Source organism: Hypanus sabinus, chromosome 5 (genome assembly GCF_030144855.1).
Source record: "Hypanus sabinus isolate sHypSab1 chromosome 5, sHypSab1.hap1, whole genome shotgun sequence".
Classification (NCBI taxonomy): Eukaryota; Metazoa; Chordata; class Chondrichthyes; order Myliobatiformes; family Dasyatidae; genus Hypanus; species Hypanus sabinus.
In genome coordinates, this window is record NC_082710.1 from 27,465,273 (window position 1) to 27,477,648 (window position 12,376).

General features: G+C 43.0%; 1 protein-coding gene across 2 annotated transcripts in view; it reads left to right on the forward strand.

Moving 5' to 3' along the window:
• dmxl1 (Dmx-like 1) overlaps positions 1–12,376 on the forward strand; it is a 228,373-nt gene that overhangs the window by 162,387 nt on the left and 53,610 nt on the right. For both annotated transcript variants that reach the window (XM_059969631.1, XM_059969630.1), the window contains exons 29-30: positions 716–894; positions 1,675–1,802. In XM_059969631.1, the coding sequence (XP_059825614.1) occupies positions 716–894; positions 1,675–1,802 (307 nt within the window). The remainder of the gene's footprint in view (positions 1–715; positions 895–1,674; positions 1,803–12,376) is intronic.

Below are 12,376 nucleotides of genomic sequence, written 5' to 3' on the forward strand. Positions count from 1 at the left end.
CAGAGAAGCTATGCTATCAGTTGTATGTTTATATCCTTATTGGTATTGTCATGCTCATCCTTTGGTTTGTAATTTGCTTTATTTGTGACTGAACGAAATATTATGAAGTGATTAAATTCTAGTAAATGAAAATTAAAAAATAGCAGATGCTGGAAACCAGAAATAAAAACAGAAAATGGTGGGAACACTATTACCATCTGAGGAAAGAAGCAATTAATGTTTCAGATTAATGATCCAATCCAAAAGGAATCTTTCGGATCTGAATTGTTAAATCTTTCTCTCTCCACAAGTAACTGCCCAACCTGCTGATTTATACAGAAATACAGCACAATCAATCTTGTTAGTCACTGACCATCAAGACAATCTGCACAAATCCCATTTTACTCTTTACACATTTTCATCAACTGCCTCAACAGATTCTTCCATTTACTCACACACTCAACATAATTTTCAGTGACCAACTAACATATGAAACCATGCATTTTTGGGATATGGGAGATCTTGGGAGCACTCAGAGGAAACCCATGCTGGCACATGGAGAACATGCAAACTCCAGACAGACAGCAACAGAAGTCAGGATTGGACCAAGGTTGTTAGAGTTATAAGGCCACAGTTTATCAGCTGCATCACTGTGCTGTCCACCATTTCTGTTCTTATTTAGGTTGTAGTAAATAAGTTCCCACAAAAAATGCAAAATGTTCTATGTTTTTTTCAGTTTCTGGTGATATTGTGTATCGCACGCATTTTAAGAATGTGTCGTCAAGAACAATGAGCAGAGATTCCAAAGTAGCTTCTGAAAGCCCTGCTTCTCCCATTGTCAACCAAAGGATTCCAGCTTATAAAGAGAATTTTATCCCACCGGAGCTTAGTATCTGGGATTACTTTATAGCAAAGGTATATATTAATGGTTTGTGTAAACTTCCTATCAACTTGTAGAAAAACATGAAGAGGTTAATAAATTACTTGTGGAACAGCCAAAGTTTTTAAAAATGCAAAAACAATTGATCTTTTGTGGAAGAAAATTAACTAATCTTAGCATTGGAAATTTTAATTCATATTAATATCTAAAAATGGAATTGTTAATATAGTTTATTAATTTAGTCATATCTCCACAACCAACATTTGGAAATATAGACTATTTTCAGTATATTTGATAAATTACAGGTTTATTTTTAATTTATGGTTGAATAATGCTTATAATGAGCTGATACTGACCCAGAATCCAGTGGTGGAATTGACATGTGGACTAAAGCAAGTTGGGTTTATTCACACACATGAAACTTCAATGTTACATAGATTAAAGTTGAAACACTAACTTAAAGAACCCTCAAAATCCTATCATGATGGGACTGTACCAGTTTAGGAGCCTGATTTTTGTAGGGTAATAACTGTTCCTGAACCTGGTAGTATGGAACCTAAAGCTCCTGTCTGATGGTAGTAGTGAGAAGAGGGCAAAACCTAAGTGATTAGGGTCTTTAATGATGAATTCTGCTTTCTGGTGATAGCACTGTATGTAAATTACTCAGTAGTAACAAATCATTTTGTAATGTTTGCTACAAATAAGCTTATTCATTTTATTAGAAAAAGTAGTTTTGTTTTTGTTTCATTATGTTTAGAAACAAATTTTGAATCAATAGTATAGCTATTTTCAACTATACACATTCTTTTCTCCAGCCTTACCTTCCCCTGTCACAAAGCAAAGTTGAATATGATTCAGAGGAGAGCCAAGGTAGTGATGATGAAGAAGATGCTTTTTCTACAGACATACAACTTCAAGAACATTCAAATCCCAATTCTTACAGGTAATATTTTTACAATGTAAGAAATGGAAGCATAAGCTATTCGGCCCTTAAAGCATTTTCATTATTCTATAAGAACATGTGCTATCATACATCCTATCCATTTTCCTCTTTGATTCAATGATTCAATTGGTGACTAAAAACCTTTCACTTTGTACTTCCAGTGAACTCAAGGGCTGAATGTCTGCTGTTCTCTGGTATAGAAAACTGCAAAGTTTATAACTATACACATTTCACCTCATTTCATAAATAATGGACTTTTTGTTCTGAAAGTATGTCCCCATATTTTAGACTGTTCATTCTAAAGTACAGTTTCACTTGTAATGTCACAATCATTTTCTTATTGGGCAGTTCCCTCATGGCAGCAATATGCAAGGCACCCACCTCCAAATAAATGTATTCCTTATTGGGTATGGGGATCAAAACTGTACTTCAAGTGTAATTTGATCAAAGCTTCAATTGCAGCTAACCTTCTCTGCTGCTCTTTTCCATTTTCTTTTGAATAAAGGCCTATATGTGATTTGCTGTCTTAATTGCTTTCAGTATTCATGTTCATTTTATCAGTGCTGACATCCTCACTCCCCTCAACCAAGCCATGTTTTTTCTCAACTCTATATTGTTCCATTCTTAACTTATTTAGTCACATTCAAAGGTATTTCTTGTAGTCAACATAGTAATCAACCTATCAAATTTATGCCATAGCCCAGAAATGACTACCCTGGGCTTCCTTTCTTGTGAAGAGTTGCTATCTTCCCTGCAAAATCTTTTCCGTAATCTTCATGCAGATATTATCCACATGATAGGAACCACGTCTTTGTAGGTGGGACACAGCATTAACTGATCCTTCTGGAATGGTAAAGTAATGTCGCTAGATATTCTGACATGTATCCTAATATTATAGCTATGTGATTGATGTCATTTTTTGTTTATTATTTCCCTCCATTGCCTTCTAGGTTAATGGAAGTTGGTAGGGAGGAAACAAACGAAGGAATATTTTTCCATAGTTCAATGGCAATCAGAGAGTTTCTTCTTTTTTGTTAACTAGCAGGAATGCTAATTTACTGATAACGAGAATGGTATTCCTTTGTAAACCAAATGGGGATTAATGTTCTTTCTTCTGAGTCTGTAAGCTTTTGTTGATGGGCTTTTGGGCAGATCGGCGCAAGGGGGTCGAGAGAGAGGACGCAATGCTCTAAGCTGGGCGAGGATCGGACCCCAAAGGGGGGTCCGAGGCCGGGAGATTCTCCGAGGAGGGGGGGGATGAAGCTAGATGTGTTTGGTTGACCACTCGGAGGGTCCTGAGCTGTTTGGAGAGTCCGAGGAGTTCGGAGGGTCCTGAGCTGCGAGTCGAGGAGTTCGGAGGGGATCGAATGGTGGCCAGAAGACTTCAGAAATTGAGCTCCAACGGCTGTGCACGAAGTGGTTTGGACTTTGATAAGTTTGGCGCCTTTTCTTTAATTTTCTCTTCATATATACTGTATCTTTATTAATCACTTAGTTATAGTAACCTTTATAAATTGTACTCATTTAATCGCATATGGTGTACTGTCTGTTTTTGGGTGAGGCGGGGACCTCACACAGCATCCACACCAGCTGATTACCCAGTTTGGCGGGGTCGAAGGCTGCTCCCCCTAGACGAGAACGAGCTGAGCGAGCCTGAGGCGACCCAGGGGGTTACATTGTGGGGTGCTCGTCCGGGGTTGATTTCTGTGGAGGCTGTGTGATCACCCTATTTAAATTGTGTCTGCGGCGAAGAGCTGGTGTGCCTTTGTGGGTGTGCGATTGCTGGTTATCGCTGCGTGTGTGTTGGGGGGGGTGGCTGCTGTTGGTAGCAATTGTCGTTGTTCGAGTTCCGACTAATGCTGACGAAATGGTGGTGGGACCATGGGTTGTCCGTACTGTTTGGAGATTGAGGAGTGACAGATGTTTCAGCAGTGGTGAGCTCCACCCGGTTATTGGAATAATGTCCAGCCCTAAAGGGGCGGAGGCGTGGGCGGAGCGGACCCCTCAGTTGTTGGGTGAGTGGCAGTGCTTGGCTGAGGAAAAGCGACAGGGACGGGTTGAAAGTTTGAGTAGGCGGGCTGGTGACTTTGTTAGAACTGTCAGGCGCAATTACCTTGAAGTGACCGCTGCCAGTTCTGGGAAAGTGTGGGAAAATGCGTGTGGTTCGACTGGAAGTCAAATGCCGCAGCTGGGGGGCTTATTATATCTGTGGCAGGAGATTGGTGGGAAGTTTTTAGGGTATCCCTTTTTGCCTAGGGGGGCAGATAAATTGCTTGCGGTGCCAAGGGGATCTGTCAAGGGGATCAGTTGTTCCGTTGATTCGAGAGGTGTCGGGAAACTGAGAGGAGGCCCAGTGGGGGAACGGCTTGGGGTCTCTGGGGGAGCACGGTCCCAGCAATGTACCAACGAACTCCCGAAAGGAACAGACTCTATTCCTGAAGGCTTAGAGGGGCCACGCGCACAGGTGTTGTTACGGATGGATGGAAGTCAAGTTAAAGCCATCCTCGGCACCGGGGCGCCGGTTAAGTTGCTGTACAGTTTGTTTCATAACCGTTATTGGAAACATTTACCCTTGACGACATTGAGGACACTGGAGATTCGGGGTACCAGTGCCGGTAATTATCCAGACGACGGTTGTTGGTCAGTGAAAATGGAGTTCTTAGAGGCAAATGTGGAGGAGACTGAGGTTCAGGAATCGTTAATGCTGATGTGTCCGGACCCTGTTGAGACGGGCAGCGTTTCTGTTCTAGAGAGAACCAATATCCTGTTGGTGCGCTTGGGGGCCTGCCCGGAGGAGGTGGGTGAGCGCTGTTTGGAGACATTGTCGATGCACCCAGGGTTTCGAGCTGCTTGTGCGGACGTGTGTAGCAGCATTGGGCCGATACCGAATTCAAACAAGAGCCAGTGGTGGTACGGCCTGGGGGAAGTATCTGAGGGTGAGACCCTCTTAGTGGACGCTGCGAAATACCACGAGGGAGCGGAGTTGACTGCTGAAGACACCTCGGAGAGAGAGAGGTTGCGGCGACTGGCCCCTGAAGCCGTGGAAGACGTAGGCAGCGTGTGTGTGGATTATATTGCGTTGAAGAGGCGCAATGTCAGTGACCAGAATATGGCCCTGAGAGCCGAAGAGGCGATGGCCTGTCTGAGTGGTGCGATGTGGTTTAAGGTGCTGGATCGGAGGAGTGGATGTTGCCAGATCCCGATGAGTGGGGCCGACAAGGAGAAGACGGCCGTTATAAATTCCCTAGGAGTCTTCGGGTCTGAAAAGATGCCACAGGGCATATCTGGAGCCCTTGCAACCTTCCTGCTGGGCAGGTGGAAGACCATAGGGGATGTGGAGGCGTTTGGAGTTTTGGTGTATGTGGATGATCTCTTGGTGTTTGGATTTGCCTCAGGAGAATATGAAGTGAGGTCGTTGCAGGAGCAGCTGAGAACTACCGAGTTAAAGTGTTTTCGGGACACGTGCCAGGGCTGGCGAAGGTCGCAGCTCGTGAGTGACTGTCTCTACGGAATCAAGTTTGAAATGAAGACGGAGAGACTGGAGAAAGTGATCTGGAACCATTCGGAAGACTTACAAGTTGGAGAGAATGAAGAAAGTTGTCTGACTGAGGGTAATAGCAAACTGAGAACCCGGAGAGGGGAGTTTGCGGAGGTGAAGAAATTACAGACAAATCTCAGCAGAGAGAAGCGGAAGCTTGAAGGGAACCTGAAGATGACCATCGACAGTTCAAATGAAGTGCAAAACCTGAAAGTTGATCTGGAAGAAGTCATGAGGAAGAAAAAGCTGGAGAGAAGTGCAGTGAATACTGAACAGGAGGCTGAAGAGACTGCGGGAGCAGTGCAGGCCACGTGTTTCCGTTTGGAGAAGATCAAACAGCAGCTACCGATCACAGGAATGAGGAAGAATACAGATTCAATGGATGATGTGCTGAATGTGTGGTACATGCTGCCTTTTGCTGACTTTCCCTCGATTGAGGAAGAGACCTTTGGCCCTTCTCCCATTGAGTCAGGTGTAGCGGGGAGGGTTAGCTGTATGCAGTGTGGGGCATGAGTGAGAGGTTGAGAGAGGAGTTGGTAGTGGGCCCAAGGTATCCCCAGTTGTGTCCGAACCTGAAGGGTTTAGGTGAGGGGGTACGGAGGCCTCAGAAGGGTTAGGGAACTCCCAGATAGTTGGCCTAAGTAGCGCCTGAGGAACAGGGCGTGAGGGTTACTGTGTGGGGAGGAGATGTCACTGTTTGTGCTTGGGTTGCGGTGTGTTGGCAGGAAAGGTGGCGAGTTATTTAGTAGTCATGAGGACATGACTTTTATTTGGTGGAGGGAGAGTGTAAAGAGGGTTTCTTCTTTTTTGTTAACTAGCAGGAATGCTAATTTACTGATAACGAGAATGGTATTCCTTTGTAAACCAAATGGGGATTAATGTTCTTTCTTCTGAGTCTGTAAGCTTTTGTTGACGGGCTTTTGGGCAGATCGGCGCGAGGGGGTCGAGAGAGAGGACGCAATGCTCTAAGCTGGGCGAGGATCGGACCCCAAAGGGGGGTCCGAGGCCGGGAGATTCTCCGAGGAGGGGGGGGATGAAGCTAGATGTGTTTGGTTGACCACTTGGAGGGTCCTGAGCTGTTTGGAGAGTCGAGGAGTTCGGAGGGGATCGAATGGTGGCCAGAAGACTTCAGAAATTGAGCTCCAACGGCTGTGCACGTAGTGGTTTGGACTTTGATAAGTTTGGCGCCTTTTCTTTAATTTTCTCTTCATATATACTGTATCGTTATTAATCACTTAGTTATAGTAACCTTTATAAATTGTACTCATTTAATCGCATATGGTGTACTGTCTGTTCTTGGGTGAGGCGGGGACCTCACACAGCATCCACACCAGCTGATTACCCAGTTTGGCGGGGCCGAAGGCTGCTCCCCCTAGACGAGAACAAGCTGAGCGAGCCTGAGGCGACCCAGGGGGTTACAGGAAGTTGGTAGGGAGGAAACAAACGAAGGAATATTTTTCCGTAGTTCAATGGCAATCACAATTCTCTGCTCTTGATTGTGAATTATTTTCCTTTTGGAAACTGTTTCTGGTAACTTTCTGAATAACATTCGTATCTTGAAAACCTTCAGTAAGATGGATCTGCCGTAAGGAAACTATTTCAGCTCCTCTGCATAACTGAAATCTTGTAAAATCAGATACCAGTCTAGTAAAGCATGTCTGCAGCATTCACTAAGAACCAATACTTTCTTTCATTGTGTTGAGCATAAGACAAACACCAGCCAGCACTAAATATTTGTTTATTGGAAAGTTTCAGAATTAATTCTGTTGCTCTATTAATGAAACAAAAAATAGCAGCTGCACTTTTAACAATCAAGATATGTGTCCATATACTCTGGGACCCTTTGTGCTGGCTTACTGTAAAGATTGGACCATGTATTTCTAATAGTTAGAGATAGCTAATGCACTGTATATTTCTCCACAGTCCGAAAAATAATCATTCCACACCAGTTTGCTTTCTATCCACTAGCTGATTTTCTATTCTTATTGACAGTGAACATCTAATCTCTTGAGTATCTTTTTTTTTCTTTATAAAGTTTACTATGTTGGGTTATGGGAATGTTGTTGTTTAATGAACAAAGCATTTCCTGAGAGCTTTGTCTTCGAGGCTACCTGGTTATTAAAGAGAGTTGTATATGGAGTTGAGCACTAGGATCATCAATATATGACCTCTTCCTGGAACTAAGAAGGAAAAGGAAGCTGAAAGTGATTACTTGGCAGGCTCATTCAAAAATATGCCTGGACTGCAATACCTAGACTCTGAATAACCACAGCCAATCCTTTCATTTATTGGAAATAAATTGAGCGCGAAGCACAGAAACAAATATCACTGTGATGATTTTACACTCTAGTATCAATTGTTTGGTGACAATAAAGTATAATGGTAATGGTAAGTTTTCCAGTCCAATCTAACAAAACAGAAGAAGTGCAATAATAACAGGGTTGCCATGATGGGAGATTTTAGTTTCCCCAGTATTGATTGGCATCTCCCTAGATCAAGGGGTTTGATGGGGTGGAGTTTGTTAGGTGTACTCAGGAAGGTTTCCTGACATAATAAGCCTACAAGCGGAGAGGCTGTACTTGATCTGGTATTGGGAAATGAACCTGGTCAGGTGTCAGGTCTCTCAGTGGGAGAGCATTTTGGAGATAGAGATCATAATTCTATCTCCTTTACCATAGCATTAGAGAGGGATAGGAGCAGACAAGTTAGGAAAGTGTTTAATTGGAGTAAGGGGAAATATGAAGCTATCGGACAGGAAGCTGGAAGCATAAATTAGGAGCAGATGTTCTCAGGGAAATGTCCGGCAAAAATGTGGCAAATGTTCAGGAGATATTTGTGTGGTTTTCTGCGTAGGTACGTTCCAATATACAGGAACCATGGTGGACAAAGGCCAAAGAAAACACCAAAGAAAATCTAGTCAAGAAGAAAAGAAAAACTTATGAAAGGTTCAAAAAACTAGGTAGAATCCTAGAAGATTATAAGGCTAGCAGGAAGGAGCTTATGAATGAAATTAGGAGAGCCAGAAGGAGCCATAAGAAGGCCTTGGTGAGCAGGATTAAGGAAAACCGCAAGACATTCTACAACTATGTGAAGAGCAAGAGGATAAGATGTGGGAGAATAGGACCAATCAAGTGTGACAGTGGAAAAGTGTATATGGAACTGGAGGAGGTAGCAAAGGTACAAAATGAATACTTTGCTTCCGTATTCACTAGGGAAAAGGACCTTGATCGTTGTAGGGATGATTTACAGTGGACTGAAAAGCTTGATCATGTAGACATTAAGAACGAGGATGTGCTGTAGCTCTTGGGAAGCATCAAGTTGGATAAGTCACCAGGACCGGATGAGGTGTACTCCAGGCTACTGTGGGAGGCAAGGGGGGCGATTGATGAACTTCTGGCAATGATCTTTGCATCGTCAATGGGGATGGGAGAGGTTCCGGAGGTTTGGAGGGTTGCAGATGTTGTTCCCTTTTTCAAGAAAGGGAATAGAGATAGCCCAGGAAATTACTGTATAGACCAGTGAATCTTAATTCAGTGGTTGGTAAGTTGATGGAGAAAATCCTGAGAGGCAGGATTTATGAACATTTGGAGAGGCATAATAAGATTTGGAATAGTCAGCACAGCTTTGTCAAAGGCAGGTTGTGCCTTACGAGTCTAAATGAATCTTGTGAGGATGTGACTAAACACATTGATGAAGGTAGAACAGTAGATGTAGTGCATATGATTTCAGTAAGGCATTTGATAAGATACCCCATGCAAGGCTTATTGAGAAAGTGAAGAAGCATGGGATCCAAGGGGACCTTGCTTTGTGAATCCAGGATTGGTTTGCCCACAGAAGGCAAAGAATAGTTGTAGACAGGTCATATTCTGCATGGAGGTTGGTGACCAGTGGTGTGCCTCAGAGATCTGTTCTGTGACCCTGTTCTGTTTGTGATTTTTATAAATTACCTGGATGAGGAAGTGGGGGGATGGGTTAGTAAATTTGCTGACAGCACAAAGGTTGGAAGTGTTGTGGATAATGTGGAGAGCTGTCAGAGGTTACAGCGGGACATTGATAGGATGCAAAACTGGGCTGAGAAGTGGCAGATGGAGTTCAACCCAGGTAAGTGTGAGGTGGTTCATTTTGGTTGGACAAATATTTTGGCAGAATATAGTATTAATGGTAAGACTCTTGGTAGTGAGGATCAGGGGGATCTTGGGGTCCAAGACCATTGTATACTCAAAGCTGCAGTTTGACTGTGGTTAAGATGGCATACTGTGTATTGGCCTTCATCAACCGTGGGATTGAGTTCAAGAGCCGAGAAGTCATGTCATGTCACAGCTATGGTCAGACCCCACTTGGAGTACTGTGCTCAGTTCTGGTCACCTCACTGCAGGAAGGATGTGGAAACTATAGAAAGCGTGCAGAGGAGATTTACAAGAATGTTGCTCGGATTGGGGAGCATGCCTTATGAAAATAGGTTGAGTGAACTTGGCCATTTCTCTAGAGCGATGGAGGATGAGAGGTAACCTGATAGAGGTGTATAAGATGATGAGTAGCATTAATTGTGTGGATAGCCAGAGGCTGTTTCCCAGGGCTGAAATGGCTTAACACGAGAGAGCTCAGTTTTAAAGTGCTTTGGAGTAGGTACAGAGGAAATGTCAGGGTTAAATTTTTTTACGCAGAGAGTGGTGAGTGTGTGGAATGGGCTGCTGGCGACTGTGGTGGAGGCAGATGCAATAGGGTCTTTTAAAAGGCTCCTGGGTAGGTGCATGGAGCTTAGAAAAATGGAGAGCTGTGAGTAATGATAGGTATTTCTAAGGTAAGGTCATGTTCAGTATTGCATTGTGGGCTAGGCCCTGTATTGTGCTGTACGTTTTCTATGTTTCTAAGTGTTGCTCACTCTTTTGATCTGGAATGATTCAATCTTGTCATTCTGAATTCTAATTCTGAGTCATTTTTCAGAAATGCCTTTTGGGATTAAAATGGTATGTCTATTCAGAAGCCACTGTAGTGGCTGTGTAACAAAATGCTTAATTCACGCTGTTTTATAGAATGCTATACATTTCAGGTATATAGTGATTAAAAAAGGAATGCATCCCTGTGTTTGCAAGTAATGCAGTTAAGCATTACTTGTATCCTTTTGATGGTTTTTCTACTGACACCATTACTGGGATTACTGACTTGAATCACAAATCTATTAAAAATATATTGTGAAATTTTGGTTCAAAGTTTATGCAAGCATTAACAAAATGTCAGTAAACATTGGTCAGTGGAAAAATTGTGACATCAGTAGAAGAATTCATATCTGCAAAATTAAAACAGGAAATTCAATTAACAGTAATTTGCTGCTCCTCTACAGGATGCTGCATGACAGCTTTTACAAAAGCAATCAACGTAGAATCAGTAAAGTGACACGATGGTAATCTTTTATTAACTATTCCCTGAACCAATGAAAACCAGGGTAGCATGTCTGAACGATTGGCGTCCTGTTGCACTCACCTCAATCTTAAGCAAATGCTTCGGGAGGCTGATCAAGAACAACATCTGCAGCATGCTTCTACCCACACTGGACCCCCTATAATTCGCCTACTGACATAACCGATCAACGAATGATGCTGTAGCTACAGCATTACCCACTGTCCTCACTCAACGGGCGAAGAGGTATGCTTACGTTAGAATGCTCTTCTTGCAGTTCAGCATTCAACACCATAATTTCCCCCAGGCTCGACAAGAAAGAAACCTCGGCCTGCACCCCGCCTTGTGCAGCTGGATGCTGGACTTCCTGTCAAATCACCGGCGGTGGTAAGGATGGGCATCCTCACCTCCTCACCTCTGCCTCTCTACCCCTCAACACAGGAGCCCCCCAGGGTTGTGTTCTGAGCCCCTTCCTCTACTCCCTATACACAAATGACCACGTTGCCACGCACAGCTGCCACCAATTTTTCAAATTTGCGGATGACATGACATTGATAGGCTTTATTTCCAAAAATGATGAGACAGCCTACAGAGGAGGTCAACAACCTAACACAGTAGTGCCAAGAGAAGAACCTCTCCTTTGATGTCGGAAAAACAAAGGAGTTGATCATGGTTTAGAGGAAGAACAGAGACAGGCTAGCCTCTCTTGACAACAATTGTATTATAGATGAGAGGGTGAGTAGTATCAGGTTCCATGGTATACACATCACCGAGGATCTCACATGGAATGTACATACTGGCTGTGAGGTGAAAAAAGAAGAACAACACCTCTTTCACCTCAGATGGGGGCTGAAGAAGTTTGGGATGAGTCTCAAATCCTCAGGACTTTTTATTGGGGCACCATCAAGAGCATCCTGACTGGCTTTGTCACCACCTGCTACAAGAACTGTACTATCCTCAATCGCTGGGCACTGCAGGGAGTGGTGGAGATAGCCTAGCACATCAGTGGATGTGAACAGTCCTCTATACAGGACATTTACAATAGCAGGTGCATAAAAAGGGCCCGGAGGATCATCAGGAACTTCATCCATCCCAACCAGAAACTGTTTCAGCTGCTTCCATCTGGCAAATGGTACTGCAGCATTATGGGCAGGACCAGCGGTCTCTGGGACAGCTTCGTTCTCCAGGTCATCAGACTGATCAATACATGTTGATCATATTGCATATCTGACTGTACATACATACATGTATACAGAACAATTATGTATACAATTTAGTGTTTGGCAGTATCCTCCCACATTTCCCTTCCTCATCACTTGTACATAATGATGGAGAAGCAACAGAAAGATTTTTACTCCCTTATGTTGTGAGATGGATGTAAGAAGTAAATCTCTAATTCTAATTTTCACTAGGAAAACACTGAATATGTCATTCTATAAATTAAGGGTAACTGAGACACTGAAAATTAATCTTGTGCATTGTTTATCACTAGAACAATTGAATCCTCTAAATGTTTTTAAAATTCTCTTAAAATTTGTGTTGTATTGGTTTCTACTTAAAATATGCACATGTTCCATTCTTTATTTAAATCTCAGAAACATGTTTAAAAGCTTAGTTTATATGACCACATTTTTTTATT